The 20,190-nt window shown below is 35.1% G+C and overlaps 1 protein-coding gene across 6 annotated transcripts in view; it reads left to right on the plus strand.

Moving 5' to 3' along the window:
* The window catches only part of LOC126966417 (uncharacterized), a 146,000-nt gene extending 126,800 nt beyond the window's left edge, over window positions 1-19,200 (plus strand). For all 6 annotated transcript variants that reach the window (XM_050810446.1, XM_050810443.1, XM_050810449.1 and 3 more), the window contains 3 exons: window positions 11,516-11,609; window positions 12,650-12,804; window positions 17,680-19,200. In XM_050810446.1, the coding sequence (XP_050666403.1) occupies window positions 11,516-11,609; window positions 12,650-12,804; window positions 17,680-17,971 (541 nt within the window). In that variant the 3' untranslated portion in view covers window positions 17,972-19,200. The remainder of the gene's footprint in view (window positions 1-11,515; window positions 11,610-12,649; window positions 12,805-17,679) is intronic.
* Window positions 19,201-20,190: the final 990 nt, after the last annotated feature.

Genomic DNA, 20,190 nt, shown 5'->3' on the forward strand with positions numbered 1-20,190 from the left:
TTCATCAAACAACACATGTAGGTATATAATAGTTAATTTTTTAAAGATTCGTTGGCGCGATAAATAACTGTTAACACTTACTACAAAGCTATTTAAGGTTTTCGAATTCATAATGTAAGTTTGTTCGACACTATATAAGGTTTGTAACGCTCTTGTGATTCCTCTAGCATTAGAATAATATGCGGCGCGGTGGTCGCATACCATCTGGCGACCCGTATAAAAATATTAAATTCAGAAACAATACTATACGGTCGTCGGACTTTACAGACACTTCACATGTTACTTCATCGGCTATCAGATTAGCGAAAAATAATTTAGACTGAAATCGCTCGTTCACTTTGCGTTCTAAACAAAGGCATCATATTGAACTTCAAGATTGATGGAAAATTCCTGCAAGCGATCAGTGTGCAGTACTGCAGAATGTCGCGAGCCGCAGTCCTCTGTGAGTCACATGGAAATGACTAACTCATACAATGTAAAGGTGCGTGTTCACGACTTCATTTTATATTTTTTAAGCGACAGCGACTTTAGCGATACTTAAACTTTGTCAGTTAAACATGGCATATGATGCGAAATAAAATGCGGAAATGGAGTTATTGGATTACAGGACGATACCCGAGATATGGCAAAAGGAGACGAGGAAGACAGCACATCAGGTGGGAAGATGAATTAAAATTGACAACAGGATCTAGAGAACAGTTGGCCAATACATAGAACAGTGGAAATCGTTGGAGAAGTCTTTTGCCAATCGGCACACAGAACTAAAAGTTAATTATTTTTAGTACGGAATAAAATGCCTTTGTAATTATTGTTAAAATTGTGCGAAATACACATCATGCAGTAGGATTATTGATATAACTAAATATATTATAATGCAGTTTTCATTCGGGCAGTACTGCCACCCCCGTTGCCTTCGACTTAGATACCAGTTTGATAAGTGTAAAGGATACCAATATTTACTATAGCAACATTTAATAATGGCAGTTAAAGGCAGACTAATCACCTTTAAGTCTTATAATGACGGTTGCTGTGTGACATTTGCGTTTCGACTCAGATCATATTCGTCACTTTATCGTCAAGTAATGGCTGTTTACTTAGTCTGGTCAAAAATACTGTTGCAATTCAAAATATAAAAAAAAAAAACAAAATATTACATTTGAATTTGGAATCTGTCATTTTATATGATTGTTCATTGAGTTTTTTCATTTTGGCGCCAATAGGTACAATGTACAATATTTTGCGATATTAAAATGGATAGATGTAATAAACTAACACACTGTAATAGTAATAAATAGTGTTTGCAGTAGATTTTTTTTTCTTAGTTTCAGTATTCATGGCAAGACTAGGTAACAGTAAGTGGATCATTTGCAGCTTCCGTCACACAATGCCGTAAAGAGCTGTGCTTAGTGCAACGGAGTCAGGCAATGGTAGTAACGCATTCTGCAAATGAATCCTTGAACAAACAACACCGGCTGCTCAAAACTTGTAACAGAAAAGTTTACATGATTTATACTTCTAGACAGAGTCTATTGCTGTTAGACAACTGATAAAAATCGGCCAGGAATAATATAAGTTTAGTGTGCGTGACAAGCTACGTCTTACACTCGCGATTTGTATTGCACTTTGTGTTAGTGTGTGTGAATTGCTCAAAATAGAGGTTAGTTCTAAAGTCTGCTTTTTTTAAATGTTTTCACAGCTGTCATAGTTTATCTAGACGTATAAATGATCTAAGCAGAAAAGTAATACTACATTTTCATTTTTCTGCTAGATGTGTTTATTACATATTCGCGATCTTGCTAATGTAAACGCGGCCTAACTGTACACATTGTAGTAACGGTGCCCCGATAGAACAGCTTCAAGTTCAATCTGTTCAGATACTCAGCGAGCACTTTGTGTAAAAGCCGGTAATAAATTGAGATTTCTGTGGCACGTATTGGTAGGCACACCGTTCATGTTTGTTGATTTACCTGATTTAAACTTGAAATAAACATGAAATTGGTGCAAGATTAACATAAAAATTTCGGCTTTTATTACTAATTATATTATTAAAGGCATAAAAAGCATCAATTTTCTCAAAATTTATTTCTTTATAATCATTTTTGACATCATGTCTAATACTACTACCTAATTATATTCCTACTGTAATGTCAGTACGAAATATATTGGTGTCAAGATAAAATTTGTTAATTCTCAACAACTTCAAAAAGTAGTAGAAGATATTATTTTATTAATTTTGAGTAAACTTTTTTTTTACAGTATACAACAGGGTTACTGGTAATTTGACGTATTAGGAGGCAATAGGGGTGACTATTTGTGATAATTTTAACTCCCATATGCATTCTCAACCATTCTTGGGGTATTTTTAGCATTTTTATAAAAAAAAATCAAATTACAAATTCAAAAATTTATTAAAAAAAAAGAATCAATTTAAATAAAAAAAAATTAAACACTGGTTATTTATCAATATAAAAACAACAATTTTACATCCTTAAAAATGCAAGACAAAATATGATAGATATGATAAATTTCAATATTTTTTTCAGTAAAATACCTGAAAAACAAAAAGAAACGTTATGACACTTGGTTTGCAGATTATTTTAAAAATATAAACGTTTTCTAAGCTCTCCTATAATGTATAACAACTAGGCCCTTATCTCAAAGAAACTGAAAAAAAAATGATCACGAAGGAAACCAGCGGGAAATTCGTATTCGAACTAAACATAAAAGGTCGTTCTTTAAAATTTTCCTGCCGCCGAATTCCACCTTCGCACGACACGCCACAAGTTAGGATATCATCCTCACCATCTGGATGTGTCTCGGTCCTTCACAGTGCGGTTTGAAGGGGATACCTTCAATAAAAGAGCGTACACCTTCCTTAAAGGCCGGCAAGGCTCCTGTGATTTCTCTGGTGTTGGAAGAGAATGTGGGCGGCGGTGATCACTTCACACCAGGTGACCCGTACGCTCGTTTGTCCTTCTATTTCATAAAGAAATTACAATTCAGAACCAGTTAACAGTTTGATAATAAGTAATAACAATAAACAATAAGTTACATTTAACAAATTTTGTAATTTAGCCTAATTAAAGTTCGTTATACTTTTTGTATACAAATGCTTGGTTTTTTTGGTTAACTTACTTAGCTACTTTACAGTGATAACTTATGAAATACTTAGAATTAATAATAGGTACTTAGAAGTTTCCACATACATTTATTACTATTTGTTAAAATAAAATATTACGCTTTAAAACTAACGTAACTACAGTTATTTATTCTGGAAGAATTTATTGGTTATCATTCTATTCAGGTTAGTGCTGGGCATGGAAAATATATCTAACTCTAGTTCACATAACTACTGTTTGTAATTCTGCAGGATCTTGTAATATAGGAATTGTACCAGTTAGATACCCATATGGACCAGGGAATATACAAAAGATTAGGGCTGAGATCTAAAAAGCGCATATAGTCTTTGCTCAGACTTTGCTTACGTAAAACTTAGCTGAGTGTGAGAAAACGCGACCTTGACTTTTACATTGGGCTGTCTCAGCTTAAGCTCAGGGTAATTTTAGCTGCAAAATGACTTTAAAAACTAAATCAAAGAATATGCCATACTTACACTCAGCTAAGTTTTAGGTAAGTACAGTTTGAGCAAAGTCTAAATGCGCGTTATAGATCTCAGCCTAGGATTGCAAATGGAAAAAAATGCGCCAGTATGCATGCTTAGCCTTTAGTTTGTTTCGAAGCAGCAAAAATATGGATTACGATTAATCAAATCTATTTATAAATATAAAAAGGATAATGATTCAGTGTTAAATTAACCTTTTTTTTCAATTTTATTGATGTTATAATCCATATTTTTGCTGGTACTTAGTAACAGGTGTGAATTCTTTATGAAATTCCTTTTGTCGGACTTAAATTTTCCGAACATTTACAATTGTAATTTATATATTTTTTACACCATCAGAAAGTAGATATTTCAAGAAAAAAAGCCTCCAAACTTTTTGAAAAAAGCTAATATTTTGACGTCAGAATTTTCGATTGAAAATTAGGGTCCTTTTTTGATATTAAGTTAAAATAAGGCGAAAAAATAAATTTTTTAAATCAAATAAATTACAGTGTGTTTGGGACATAATAAGGTAAGTTTTCACCAAATTTCGTAGAAAAAATTTTTTTTTGAAAAAGATATAAATAAAAAGCCAAAAACTTGTTTTTTTTTATTTTTCACCTAAATTTTGAGGTTATGTGAAAAAAGTGTAATCACAAAAGTTGTAGATCTCTTTATTACCTACAACTTTGCCAATTAACTTTTTGCCATAGGACTTGTAGTTTTGCCGGAAATCGAGATAAACCGTTTTTTACCCTAAAATACCCCCCCTTTTCCACTTCCCGACCTCAGATCACCCGTAATTTATTTTACCCTTAATTTTTGTTATATTCTCGTCCTATACCAATGGGTTTCATCCTACTGTAATTTTTTTTGGTTTCAAAAATTATCGACCCTGGTCTATGAAGTTTAGTTTATATTTTACAACGGGTATCAATATTGAAGCCTTTCAAGAATAGTCCCGTAGAAGGGAAAAAATTGCTTAACAATTATCACACTTGCAATAATCACATTCAATATTGGATGGTAAATATAACTGATATATAAATTTGATATAATGTTCCCACTAATACCAGTCATCAAAATTACAACATCGTACGTAAATTAAAGCATAAAAAGCAATTATTCTTAAATATCGCTGCGCTAGTTCTTAATTCCCATAGAGTCCCGTCCCATGGCGTGGGAGACAGGTAATGGCCACTTTCTAAGGTGTCCTTGCCTTCTCGTGACTGATCTCTGATGACGACACCATTTCTAACCGCTGGAGTCTCTCTACACTGATTCGCAGTTATCGTTTTGTTTCGTAATCCAAGTGCTGCATATGGTGAACTCCAAAAGTATACACAATGCTTTTAATTAATAAGTCTTGTAAGATACATTATTAGAATCCAAGACGATTTTTATATTATTTCGATGCAATTGGACTTCGATCGTGAAAGTTATCAAAAATACTTCAAAATATTAAAATAGCACATCTACACGGGGTTATTGGTCCATCCATTATTGACTGCCTCATCAAAACCAAAACTACTTTCCTGTTGCTTTGGAAGAACTACTATTAACTTGCAATCTCAATCTCTCCCGAAAACATAATACTTATTCAGATTAAGAATGCTTGAAAAATTAACTGTGTGCATTCATCTACATAACTGTTTATATTAATAAACTGTACATTAAAAAAGTAATATAAATATATGGAATACATAACATTATAATGCTGTCCATTAAATTATTTTATGCAACGGAAAAGTTTACATCGCCCCTTCAGTGATCGACTCAACGGGAGACTCTGACAAAAATTTTAGTGAGAACTTTGATGTGCCGACGTCTTTTACAAAATTTCGTATCACCAACTATAGATTCAACATTATGCTTGAAAACTTATAACAATAAGGCGCTGTTGTGGTACCCATAATCTAGCCGGCAACATGTGCAAAAGAGCTTCCCACTGGTAAATGCCCTTACGACACCCCGGGGCCTGGGACTCCCCTATTTTTTATGCCCCGGGGAAGCAAAAAAAAACCTCAGTATCAAAATCGTGTTGTGGTACGTCACTCTCCTTCATACTACGCACCTCATCGTTACCCCGTGTAATGGCTGAGTTGACTAGCTGTATTTGTTACACATTAGCCTATATAGGCGGCAAAAAGAGAAACCAGTGTCACTACGTATCGTGCCCGAATACTTTCTCTCTCTGGAGCAGTTATTATCGTTTCGATGTATGATAGTTTAGTATGAAAACAATTCAATTCCCTTATCTTTTTCTTTGGCTTCATTCTGTAGCCATTAAGGTTACGCTCGATTTTAACTTTATCGCACTAACTTTTTCTGTTTTAAGCTGAGGCATTTACAATGACTTCTCCTTTCTCCTTCTTCATACTAGTCCGTCATCTAATATATAAAATTCTCGTGTCATGGTGTTAAACATTGAACTCCGAAACGGCTTTACCGATTCTCATGAAATTTTGAGTGCATATTGGTTAAGTCTGAGAATCGGACAGCATCTATTTTTCATCCCCTAAATGTTAAGGGTGGTCCACACGATTTTTTTTTTAATTTTTTTGTCATTTTTTTTTTAAATTTATTTGATTATGAGTCAGCATTAAAAATACATATAACTTCAAATTTTCACCCATCTACGATCAACACTTACTTTTGTATCGCTATTTTAATATCGGCAATACAACGTTTGCTGGGTCAGCTAGTAGTAATATAAAAAACCTTAATGCCTGCTTATCAGTGTTTTAAGATGGATAACGAGTAAAACCACTGGCAATCATTCCCGGAGTAACGAAATTCCTTCATGCACAGGCCTACCTCTTAAGATGCTTCATAGTTTTTGTAACCATAGATAATTGCTTACGTATTATTTTTAATATCCAATCATGATGTCCTCTTAAATATCTAAGACGTGTTTCGTGGGCCTTTGTTGGTCACTTGACAACTTATTTATCAGCTTGCCTTTGCATGACTAAGTACATTTCATTTGTTAAACGCTTTTTTACTAATCCCTAACTTTCTAGCTAGGTAGAGTTGAACAAAAAGACGTAAGTGGACTCGACAAAGCCACAGTTGACTTAAGTTCTAATAAAATTAAATGACGCTGCTTTGTCAGGAAACTTGTCCTTTGTATTTATATATAGTTTTTCTAACGTAGTTAATTTCCGCTATCAAACGGGCCCACGGTCAGAGCTTCTACAACTAAGAACCCGTTGACCGTGGGTCCATTTGTTAGCGGAAATTAAGTCTAGTATTGCCACACTTACAACAAATAATAAATAACTTAGATAGTGTTTTCCAAATTGAACGGCATACAAATAAAAATGTATCTTTTCCTAAAGCGTTTAAAATGTAAATTTGTTAAAAAACATTCGGACTTATACTCAACACTACCAAATAACAATCAAAATAATAGAAATTTTAACAAATTAAAAATACCCCAAACAAGTATGTCATTAGTGTCATCGAGCCCTCACCACATGGCAATAAAAATTTATAATCACATCCCAAACGAAAATAAAATAAAGAGGATCCTTCTCTATTTAAATGAGATCTTAAATTTTTTTTAGTTTCAAAATGCTTCTACGATTTACCCGATTATTTTAATTACACTAAGTGTGAGAATTAGTTATAACAAAATAAATCGTTATACTGATTATAATAGTGGTACTATCTGTATTTTTAATATCTGTTTTCGTATGTAAAAAATGTATAAAACATTTTTATTTTATATAAAACCTTGCTGTGCCGTTGCAGGGCGTCACAATATATTGTCTACCCATCAAATGTAAAAATGTTACTTGCAATAAAATATTTCGATTTTAAATTCTACAGAGTTATCTTTGGCAACGGTACGGAACGCCGACATGCCTTCAATCTAACTTCTGTTTTAACAGCACGGCATTGTTGTCGACACCGTACTACGTCATAAAAATGACTACTATGTAAAAGAAATGTCGATAATTATATTAGTATGGTCAGGTACAACATATTTGCGAACGTCCTTTTCAAAACTTAAATATTAATAGTAAAAACTTTTGATAATTGCAAAATATCACAATTTGTAATAAGTACATTCTTACTGTATGTAAATTTTTATTGCAAAATTAAGTTTTAAGCATACTATGATGTTACATACATTATTGGTTATACTACCAAAGTGATCCCAGAGTCCAGATCAAAACAAATGTGTAACAAATTATTGAAAAACGTTTGTGTGGTAGAGGTTACTATAACATAAATGATTTTTTTAATGATACCAAAGACTGGGAATGGTGACTGTCCTCAGGATATTTAAGGATAAATATATAAGGCATTAAATTATATTGTATTAAAATTTTATAAAAAAAAAAAGGAAGAACCCTGCTTTGCACTTGCATCCGTTATTCTCAGGTCTGAGGCATATCTTTTCGGTTGGGTGGCAGATTTTGATGTTCAATATGTAATTTAAAATCCTATTTTAATAAAAACATATTTAGTCGTAATGGGATTTATCCTATCAATTTAAGTAGGTAACACAATGTCGTTGCAATATTTTACAAGAAAATTACATAATTTTAACTGTTATATAATTGTTATGATATCGAACATTTTAGTTGTAGGCCAGTTATATTTACACCTGTTTGCAAGTTGATGTTCAAGCTACCGGTCAGTGACGTAACCATCTCGTGGCATCCTGACCTCCGCTCGGAACAAACCGATTCTGAATCGTGACTTTATGGGAATCAATTCAGAGTTTATTGTTCGAGTCCGACCTTTTATGTTTGATACTGTGATGTGTGAATTAATGATTCATTCATTAACAAATGGTGCACTGTCTATTAACACACTTGAAGTCGCATCTTATAATTTATCTAAACCAAACAAATCTTATAACTATATTTACAATACCTATGATTACATCAAATTAAAACTATCATTACGGGGAAGCGTACCAAGAATGCTAGCAGCATTTCCACGTTGGATAGCTAGGCTGATCCGTTGATTGAAATAGCTGCCAGCGCTTGGGTTGCCAGCAGCCCTATTGAAGCGAGAAGATAGTACTTTGTACATTCTCCGTGCCTCTAGGCCCCACAGGTGAAGTGTCTCAACACCAAATTTTATAAAAAAATTAATGTCATAAATGTTATAATCTTAGATAATTTATACGTCTAGGTGAACTGTGATAGCTGTGAACACGTCGAAAAATAGCGGTGAACTGTAAGCCTCTATTTTAATGTAATACAAAGTGACTGGCGTATCGCGATTGTAAGACGTAGCTGTCATGCACACTAAATTAATAAACCTGGCCTGTTGTCATGCTTCGACTCCCAACCGCCTAGTAAAAGATCGTCAAAAAATGACTGCCTGCTCCACATTTAGTTACAAAAAGCAAATAAACCAAACTAAAATCAAATTGCTTGAGTTAGTAATAATATTTACGAGAAAATGTAATGTGCGTCTCATTTTCTAACGACTTGTCAACATGGAGATTGAATTAATAATTAAATTCAAATTAAAAGTGTAAGAATACTTTGTTGTTTGGAATCATTTAGTTTTGAATAAACATTGGTACAATGATGTTCGGATGAATTTCTTCATAAGTTTTTTTATGTTTAGTTCATAGAAACAATTGTATTGCTGCATCATCTTCATCAGAGCTAACCACTTTAAGGTAATAACTATCTCTAGATGTTTTATTTAAAAAAAACAGCTCGTTCACAATTCTACAATTGTAATATCCTTGGGATTAGTAAGGTTTTACAGAGTTATACTGGCGCCTTACCGATTTGACAGGGGACCGAAGGGTCTGTACAACTGACCTCTTCTATATACCACTGGACTGGCGGTTGTCATAGTGCTTTTGTGCCTGTTTCATATTTGCTATTTTGGCGCTGTTGGCCATGTAGCGAGAGTCTGTGGTACTAAAACCAGTGATGACAACCTCAGCACACATCGATAGATGGTGGGAAACTATTTATAAAAAAATTGTGTACTTTATTACGTTGATTCTTGAACTATAAATAACACGGAAATCGAACGAAATTATTTCAAAATGCAACAATAGTATAGATTATTATTAGTTCTCTGGACGCTCGCGAGTGGCGCTTCAAATAGGCACAAAAAATTTACTGTCAAACATATAGTACAGACTGTCCAGTGGTATTTATACAGGTCAGTGGTCTGTAAGAACCTCTGTCGGAGGATAAATTTGGCAATACAGAAAGGTGTCGCCAGCTTCTTTATGATATATACTAATTATAATTATTTTATGTTTAATAGATTATTAAAGCTTCATTTTATTCAATTTTATTTATAGATGTTGTTATTTATTTAGTAATGTGTAAATAAAATGTATCTTTAATGAAAATAATTTGGAAGGTAGGTATTATTATTGATTTTACGCAAATAAGTCAATATTGTTGGTAACTAACGTATGTAACATTAAACCATGCCGCTAATTCTTGGGTAGTTTGGTTCGGATCGGCTTCCACCATCTCTTTCAATTCATTGTTATTGACCTGTGTGGGCTGTCATCCACGTGGTTCGTTCTTCAAATAAAAGTTCCCATCACGAAAGTTGGTATTGGAAAGGTGCGTTCATTCGGAACTTGTATTCAAAAATCATTCGAATTTTCGAAGTTTCCATCTTTATTGTCTAAGGTGAATAAAAAAACATCTGAAAGTCGATAGTCGAATGTTGCATATTTTTTAAAATAAGAACTACATAGGAACCATGTGAAAAAAGTTTCACTTAAAAATCTAATGCAATGAAGGTACTATGTCAATTCGAAGTACCTATTACAATAAATCAGCAATTTCATACTTTAACCCATATTATTATCATGATTAATGAGTGAAACTTTAACCTACATAAAATTGCTTCCACAATATGGCAGTTATTTGGCGCGGCCAATTCGCAATGCCAGAAATGATGTCGACGTAATCATTGTCATATACGAGCTGGCATATGCGTGGTGACAAGCAGAATACCAGCAGAAACATAACATAAGAATAAATAGTGTGTAACATGCCTTTAAGTAGATGTGGCTATTGATGAAAAGTTTAACATTCGTAAAACCGTAAATTTGGTAAATTAATTTTTGTGGTGGTGGAGCAGACTAATGAAAAGGGAAAAAATATTACTTACTTGAAAATGTTTTATCATAGAAACGACATCTAAATGTCAAAATGAAAAAACCTATGAGTAAAATCATATTGCTTTTGGCTTTGAAAATTTCGTAGTTAGACGTAGGGCCAAATAACAAACAGGCCTATAACTGCTATCTACTAAAACCTACTTGTTAAAAATTAATCCTCCAACTAGCATTGGTTTTTCTAATTCGTCAATAGAGGGCGCTTCATTTAAAATCCATTCTTCCAAAAAAGTTTTTACAAAAAATACAAATTTCTTACAGGCATAAAAATAAATTTTCATAACAGCAAACTGTACAGTTACTTTCGATGTTTCAAAATTGTTATTAATTTATTGCAAGTCATATTACAAAATGGTGATAAAATATGTAACACCCTGCAACGACACAACAACAAAAAAAAATTTACTGTTGTAGAGACTTCCGATAGTAATGAAAACTTAGAACTTTTAGTATTAACATTTGAAATTTCATAATATTTAAAAAAATTGACATCAGATATACAGAGAAGTAATGTTGCACAATACATCAGCTGTATAGCTACAGATATACTGCTATAAGGATTTCGGTGTCTAACTATATAAATTTATATACTTTTTTAATTATTGAAATATCGCGTGCGCCAGTTATGAGCATGCGGTGACGCGAACCCATTTTCCCCTACTAAAAAGTGCCCAAAGAAGCTTTCACTTCGAAAATATTAATCTGAACTCATAAAGGTTCGTTAGTATATTGCTTGCTACTTGTCGGCCATAGCCCATACAGTTATAATATTGTTTCAGTCGCCAGTCTCGCGCTCCTCGGAGTCACTATTCCTACAGAAGCGGAGTCGCTCCATCTGTCGCCTCCACTCACAGATCGAAGGTCTCGAGAAAGGTATACTTGTTATTTCTTATTTACGTAAGTAGTAATTACCCACAGATATCCGCAACCAAACTCTAACTAAGCTCTAATAGTATTTTCTCTTATGATGTACCGTGTTTTAATTTAAACTATGGAATTGAATATTAGATTAGACCTTTCAAACTGTACATTAAAATAAACGATTGAAATAGGTATCTACCGGTAATTTTCACACTAACCTTCCGTGACCCACTTAATACTTTTAAGCCCAAGCTGGTTCCATTAGGTAAAATAATACATATTTTATTAGTACTACATACTTTGGTATCGCCTATTTATTCATTAAATTTCATTGAAATATGGAGCTGCTGCTTTTTTTACTAAAGAATCCAAATTCGCGGAAAATGGCGAATGTTTTATCCTATAGTCTTTTTTTAACAAGGCAATAATGTTGCACACCGGTATTTTATTTTGTTGGCCCGGTACCATGTCGCGAGCAGGCAAATTCTGGTATAATCTATTTACCGACATATATTCCTGGCTTTTTCAACTCCCTTATTAGAACATTGAATTTTGAGAATTTGATCATCATTATTAGGTCAAACTATTCCAACATTTCCTTTCACTGTCCACATTACCTCCGTACATTTTTCATCCATCTTATGACTCTCTACATATATAATTAAACCAGGGGCGTGCATATCATATAGGCATTTAAGCACTGCCTAACTTTTTAAGAACCTAAATAAATATAGCGCTTTTGTTAAAGTTAATTTAGTATAATTTGCTTCCGTTATTTTATTACCAAACTTCTATTGAACACCCATAAATTTTTTCCACACCCTAGATACTAAATACCTCAAGCAATCTTTTGCTTATTCCTAAGCTCAACTCCGACTGGTTAATGGATCTAAGCAGTGCCTACCTTGCTAAAAAACCAATGCATGCCCCTGGATTAAACTACCTCAATGAAGCGTACTCTTTCTTCGAAGACAGACTATGTATCACTTTACCTATGGTATTTACAGATGTCTTTTGGCGGTTGGTATAATATTGTCATTAAAATGTTGCAGGCCGGAATGAAGGTGGAAGCAATGGCGGCCCCGAACCCCTTCTGCCCGAACGTGAAGGGAATGTGCTGCCTTATGCTGCTCCTCAACCTGGGCCTTATTCTGGTCACACTCGGCTTCGTTATCGTGCTGCAATTTTATGAGCCATTATTCGTATGGTGAGTTAAACGATTTAAATGCGAATTAAAATTTACGGCTCACTTAAGACAGATTTAATTAAGAAGTTTATGTAGGTACTAAAGTTATTTGAAAACTGCACTCATGTTGCAAAAACAAAAATATTAAGCTCAAAACGTTGGCGTTGACGTCTGGTATTCTACAACCGCGCGTTTTGCAAGTAATTTTGCCACGCACGGACGCTTTTTGGAATCAATTACCGGCTGCTGTTTTCCCGAACCGATACAACTTAGGGACCTTAAAAGAAAAGAGCATACTGCCCCCATAAAGGCCGGCAACACATCTCTTGACACCTGTTGTTGCGGATGTCCACGGGCGGTTGCCTCCCGTGAGCCTGTTGCACGTTTTCCTCCACTTATATAAAAAAACGAATAATATTTTACATCCTTGCCTTTAACCGCGTAGACTTCAGCATTTATTATTTACTACTGACGACCCGCTCGTCGGTCTCGTGTCTCCTTTCTCATCCAGACCATTCTAACGATATATTTTGGGGGTCTGTACCAATTATGGTTGATGAGGAATTGTATCTCTAACGCTGTCTTTTTGCTTTATGTCCATAGATGTCCGATAGCAGACGAGCATTGGATTTTCTTGATGTAGAATGATCACCCTCGTACATTATATAGTAGCTAGATAATGAGACTCTTGTCAATTTTTTATTTTACGAGGGCGGCACTGAAATTTCGGGAATCAAGGAAGTGACACAACATTACTATTTAAAAATGTATTTATTGCTTTTCGAAGTATTCTCCGCGAAATTTGACACATTTTTCCATACGATGGAACCAATCATTGAACCATTCCATTTGCAAGTTGGGGTCTCCAAAATGGCCGTTTTGTAGGCGTCCATAGCTTCTTCAGGTAATGAAAATCTCTGACCACGCAATTTATTCATTTTAGGGAAAGTATAGAAATCATTAGGGCATAGGTCGGGGCTGTACGGCGGATGGTCTAATAATTCTATGTTTTCTTGCTCTGAAAACTCTTTTGTTCTGTGCGCGGTGTGAGAACTCGCATTGTCGTGATGGAGGATGATGCGGCGGTTGCAGTTCTCTTTACGGAGTTCAGAAACCACCTGTGGCAAACAAATGCTAGCATACCATTGTGCATTAACCGTTCTTTGTCCCTCAAGAGGAATGGAATAGTCGCAACATGGCCGGTTTTGGAGACAAATGTGGCCACCATTTTTTTTGCAACACTCCGTGAACGAACAATTTTTGTTGGCTTTAACTCATTTTCGAACACCCAAACTCGTGACTGGTTTTTTTATATATATCCGTATATCGAGGATTCGTCACCTGATACGATGTTGTATACAGCATTTGAGGATCCTGCGTGGAATCTTTCGAGAGTTCTGACGCACCAAGTAACGCGAGCCGCTTTTTTCTCTTCACAGAGCAAATGCGGTATCCATCGGGAAAACAACTTTTTTACACCTAATTGTTCATGCAAGATTATTTGTATTTGACTCATGCCAATGTCTTAAGTTGCCTGAATTTCGCGGTATGTCACAATATGTCGATCTTCCTCAATCAGCTTACGCACAGCCTCAACGTTTTCTTTGGTGACTGCAGTTTTTGGACGACCTTGACGGGGATCATCACTGAGCTTGACACGTCCACGTTGAAATTCAGCAAACCAGCGATAAATTGTGGTTTTGGATGGGGCTTCATCACCAAATGCAGAAACCATCCGGTCAACATACTGTTTTTGTGTTAAACCACTTCAAAAGTCATAATAAATCATCGCTCTAGAATTTTCTCGAGTCAATTCCATTTTCTCAACGACTGGGGCTGGCTGAGTGTGACAAGATGTGACAAGGGGGGACGGGGGGGAATACGGCAACGTGACGTTCCTCATTGATTATTTTTTGACATGAGCGGCCCATGTCGGCCCATTTAGAAAATCCTTGGACTTCTGAATTATAGAAATATTATTTATTATTTATATATTCGTTATGAAAGATATTTATTAATTTATTTAAATTTTATTATAAGAACTAAATACATATTTTAAATTTTCAGAATGTGTGTACTATCATTATTTATCATACTCAGGTCTTAGTTTTTGTGACGAAATATTTCTACAGAAAGTGTGACACAGCATGACAATAGCGGGTCAAAAAAAGCTGATTTTAGTGTGACGTATTTTATGAACGGCCCCTTAGTTCAATTCCTCGATGCATTTTGATAAAAATGATACTTGTTTTGAATTATCTGTATCAAAGCTATTTCATTTTCGTGGTTGAGTACAAAAATGGTTTGGATGAAGTTGTTACTATAGAAAAAAAAAATTTCACACAAACAACTATTTGAAACTGTTTTCTTATAAATTTTACTTCAGAACTGAACTGTTTATGCATCGTTCCCACGGCTCTAGTTCAAGTGCTAAATGATCTCTAAATGTGGATCATGCCTCATTCGCGATCTTTGTATCTCATGAGAAATTTCGAGAACATTAAAAATCGATTTACGAATGAATTCGTAACCGTTATTGCGATTTAAAAATGACAATAGAATATAGGTTTGAATGTTTGTGCGGTCATAACTGTCCTGATAATTATTTCTTATACTGTGTGAAATTATTTTAAAGAATATATCGGCTGTATATCAAACTCAAAGTTTTTAACACAATATGTAGCTTAACAAAATGACATTTGAAAAAGTTGAGCTTTTATTTTAAGGCTTACAATTTTACATATTATTTTAAATATAAATATTGGCAAAATGATGCAACAAAATACTCAAACGTTTTAACTTACTTAAGTAAATAAAAAAAATCAAAATGTGTGCTATAGACAAAGTTTAAAAATAGATATTTCAAATAAAAATATTTAAAAAAAGTATTTCCAAAAACAATACATATTTCCAAACAAAAACATTTAATAAAATGTTGATTAAAAAAGATTTACTAACCCATTGTTTAAGAATATTAAAAAAAATGTCTTAACGACATTTAAAAAAAAATTCTCGGCCTTGTCATAAGGTCTTGTCAAACTTGTTTAGTCGTTGAGAAAATATAATTGACTCGAGAAATTTCTAGAGCGATGATTATGACTTTCGAAGTGGTTTAACACAAAAACAGTGTGTTGACCGGATGATTTCTGCATTTGGTGATGAAGCCCCATCCAAAACCACAATTTATCGCTGGTTTGCTGAATTTCAACGTGGACGTGTCAAACTCAGTGATGAAGGGACGTGTCAAGGTCGTCCAAAAACTGCAGTCACTAAAGAAAACGTTGAGGCTGTGCGTAAGCTGATTGAGGAAGATCGACATGTGACATACCGCGAAATTCAGGCAACTTAATACATTGGCATGAGTCAAATACAAATAATCTTGAATGAACAATTAGGTGTAAAAAAGTTGTTTTCCCGATGGATACCGCATTTGCTCTGTGAAGAGCAAAAAGCGGCTCGCGTTACTTGGTGCGTCAGAACTCTCGAAAGATTCCACGTCCACATCGTATCAGGTGACGAATCCTGGATATACGGATATATATAAAAAAACCAGTCACGAGTTTGGGTGTTCGAAAATGAGTTAAAGCCAACAAAAATTGTTCGTTCACGGAGTGTTGCAAAAAAAATGGTGGCCACGTTTGTCTCCAAAACCGGCCATGTTGCGACTATTCCATTCCTCTTGAGGGACAAAGAACGGTTAATGCAGAATGGTATGCTAGCATTTGTTAGCCACAGGTCGTTTTTGAACTCCGTAAAGAGAACTGCAACCGCCGCATCATCCTCCATCACGACAATGCGAGTTCTCACACCGCGCACAGAACAAAAGAGTTTTCAGAGCAAGAAAACATAGAATTATTAGACCATCCGCCGTACAGCCCCGACCTATGCCCTAATGATTTCTATACTTTCCCTAAAATGAATAAATTGCGTGGTCAGAGATTTTCATTACCTGAAGAAGCTATGGACGCCTACAAAACGGCCATTTTGGAGACCCCAACTTGCAAATGGAATGGTTCAATGATTGGTTCCATCGTATGGAAAAATGTGTCAAATTTCGCGGAGAATACTTCGAAAAGCAATAAATACATTTTTAAATAGTAATGTTGTGTCACTTCCTTGATTCCCGAAATTTCAGTGCCGCCCGCGCATAGGATTTATTAGTACATACCCCCACCCACACGGATATAATATTTATCAGTCAAGTTCTATTTATTAGTATTTTTTATCTCGTATTGCAATATAAATATAGAGCGATTATAATATTAAATATGATAGAATAATCACAGAACACTTTTAGTCATAATTAAAAATCAAATTAACCCTGAGTTTTTGAATCCAATTCAAAAGAATTGAAGCTCTGGTGAGATACCCAAAATGCATTGATAAAAACCGCATTTCTAAGATTACCGTGCAATAACGCACAGACAAACAGACATACGGGCGAAATGATAAAAAATCTAGAAACTAGTGTTTTTTCCTCGGTTACATTCGTACCTACGTCCTGCATAAAATAATTTTTATATTAAATGTACATTGCATTAAATTCGTATCATGTTCCCTTGAGAACTCTTAAAAATATCAGTAATAAATGTACTTACTTACCTTATATAATTTTCTGTAATCTTGACAGTCGAGTTCAACTTTTTATCAGGCTCGAATTACTTAATGAGTCGTAAACGCTTTGTAAATGATCAAACATAGGTTCTCACATTACGTATATTACGAGGGTCTTTGCAGTTAAATTTGCACCACAAGAGATCTAAAAAGCTCGTTACTAACAACTTTCGAATACATGGACGAGCGAGACCACGTTTTTTTTCTTTTTTGTTACACAGAGGCTCAGTGCGATTCTATCATTTAACAATTTATCGAAAGCCATACATTTTTTTTTTTCAGGATCCTGGGAATAGTCTTCCTCGTGTTCGGTTTTATAACACTCGTAGGAAGTCTCATCTACTGCGTGGTTCTCTGCAGGGAGAACCCCTACCCTCGATATCCAGACGACTTCTACTGGACACACCACTGGTCGAAAACTATTGGACCATCGGAAATACATTACAGTTCCAGCGAAAAGCCTTACAGACAGAATGGGCACAGTGACCGATATAATAAATACAATGGAAAATATTCTGATCGGGAGAGTGCAAAGGGATATTCTGATCGAGAAAGTAAATTAAGTAGGTACTGAGTGCGAATTGTTGTTTCGACGCATATATTTTATCTGTGGTACTTAATTATTAATGACAGCAATACTGGCGGGGATATAATCTGGAACTAATATAAACTTTTAATTGTACCTGTTAATATTATCTTCTTAGCCGGTGGCAAATATGTAATAAATACAAATAGTGACCCAACTGCGATCGTGCCGATTTGCCCTATTGCTAATCGGTAGGTACTCTTTGTTAAGGGTGTCACGTACATGAAATGTGTTTCAAGCGTTTGGTTTTCTCATATCTCAACACGATTTTGGTTGTGGTTTATGTAATACCTACTTATAATCTATTGGCGCTTATGAGAAAACGAAGGGTTTCAGATCAGTTACACAGATCTTATATAATCCACACACACATTATGGATTAACAATAGGTATTAGGAGTATTCTGGGCCATAAGGTTGATGCCCTACTTGTACGATAGAACTCCAAAAAGGAATAGTTTTTATAGTATATAAGTATAAAATTGTATTTTTAAAACATTAACTATTCAAATAGCTGTACTGTATCACAGTAACTTGTCAAAACGTAGTCTAATTTTTAAACTATTAGAAGAAACTGGAATTCTTTAAAAAAAAGTTGTGATTATATCTGTTAATATAATAGCTATGTGTATCTAACATGTATTGTACAATTAACTTTAATGTAAATAATAAAATAAGATATTAAATGCCATATTAAATGTAATATAATGTTATTATAAGACGCTGACAATAATTATTATGAATAAATTAAACGTAACCTGAGTTATATATTTTAATATTATATTAAAAATATAAATGGCGTTATCAACTGATTGCAAATTTAGAATGACACAGAATTTGTCTATTACCAATGAAAACTTATCATTATGAAGATGTGCATTCATTGTGAAACTATTAATCCACGTCTTAATTCATTTAATTAAACTAAAACGAAGATAATATTATGTTTAAGTAATAAAAGAAATACTCCCGTCTATACACAAAATAATTCTTGCATATACAAATTGATAATATCCCGAAAATAGACAAATCACAATCATACTTGTACTTAATCATACTTGTTGAAGTTGTTATAGCTATAGATGGACTACTCGTATAAGCGGCATAATATGTCCACCTAATATGCATTTCATTAAGATGCGATATTATATTAATATATAAGAATATTGTATGTATTAATTTAACAGAATGGTTCTAATAAATATTATTTTACAATTATTTGTGTAAGTATTTTGTTCACCCATCTGCATCAATATAGTTATAGTTAGGAGTGGTAGTGCCATGTTGGGTCCTCACGGACACAAACGAATTAGGCCGGCACGCCCGGAGAAATACCACTCCCCCACTAGAAACCGGCGTGAAAGAGCGGCTATGCCACTGTGTTTCGTCCGGTGAGTGAGGTATCCGGAGGCCTACACCCCCCTCCCAAATACAAATGGCAGCACGGACTAAAAATAGACTACTCCAGGACGGTACCAGGCTATGCAGCCCTGGAGAATCCGGTGTGTGATAGTGGTTGCCCAGGCTGCCCCGCGTATTCTGGTGGTGGGGGGGGGGGGTAAAATGCACTGACTCGGGGCAAACAGAGCAGGAGGCTCAAACCAACCTCCTCCACACTCGCTGTGGACTTTTGCAACATCAGGGGGCTTCGCTCAAATTTAAATGCCGTCCACTTTCACCTGGAGACGGCGAAGCCGGCCCTGCTCTTTTTAACCGAGACACAGATACCCTCCCTGGCTGATTCATCTTACCTTTCAAACCCGGGGTATAATTTGGAAAACTCTTTTATACCACGGGCTGGCGTGTGCGTTGACGTCAGGGAGGATGTCTGTTCTCGACGCCTGAGTTTTATTGAAGGACAGGACCTATCCATCATCTGGCTGCGTGTAGACTGCGATGACCGTCCGCGAATCTACGCATGCCTGTATAGGTCCCATAGCGGTAACGCAGAGACTGACCGGCTCCTCGAACACATCCAAATGGCTACAGATTCCGTGTTGGAGCAGATTCCCACTGCAGAGATCGTGTTTCTCGGCGATTTTAACGCCCACCACGCCGAATGGCTAGGCTCACGTACCACCGATCATGCAGGGAGATCTGTTCACGACTTCGCCTTAGCATATGATTATTGCGCCAACGCAAATCCCAGATGTGCAAGATCATACACCTTCACTGTTGGAACTTCTGTTGATCTCATATCCGGACGGC

This window comes from Leptidea sinapis, chromosome 10 (assembly GCF_905404315.1).
Source record: "Leptidea sinapis chromosome 10, ilLepSina1.1, whole genome shotgun sequence".
Lineage (NCBI taxonomy): Eukaryota > Metazoa > Arthropoda > Insecta > Lepidoptera > Pieridae > Leptidea > Leptidea sinapis.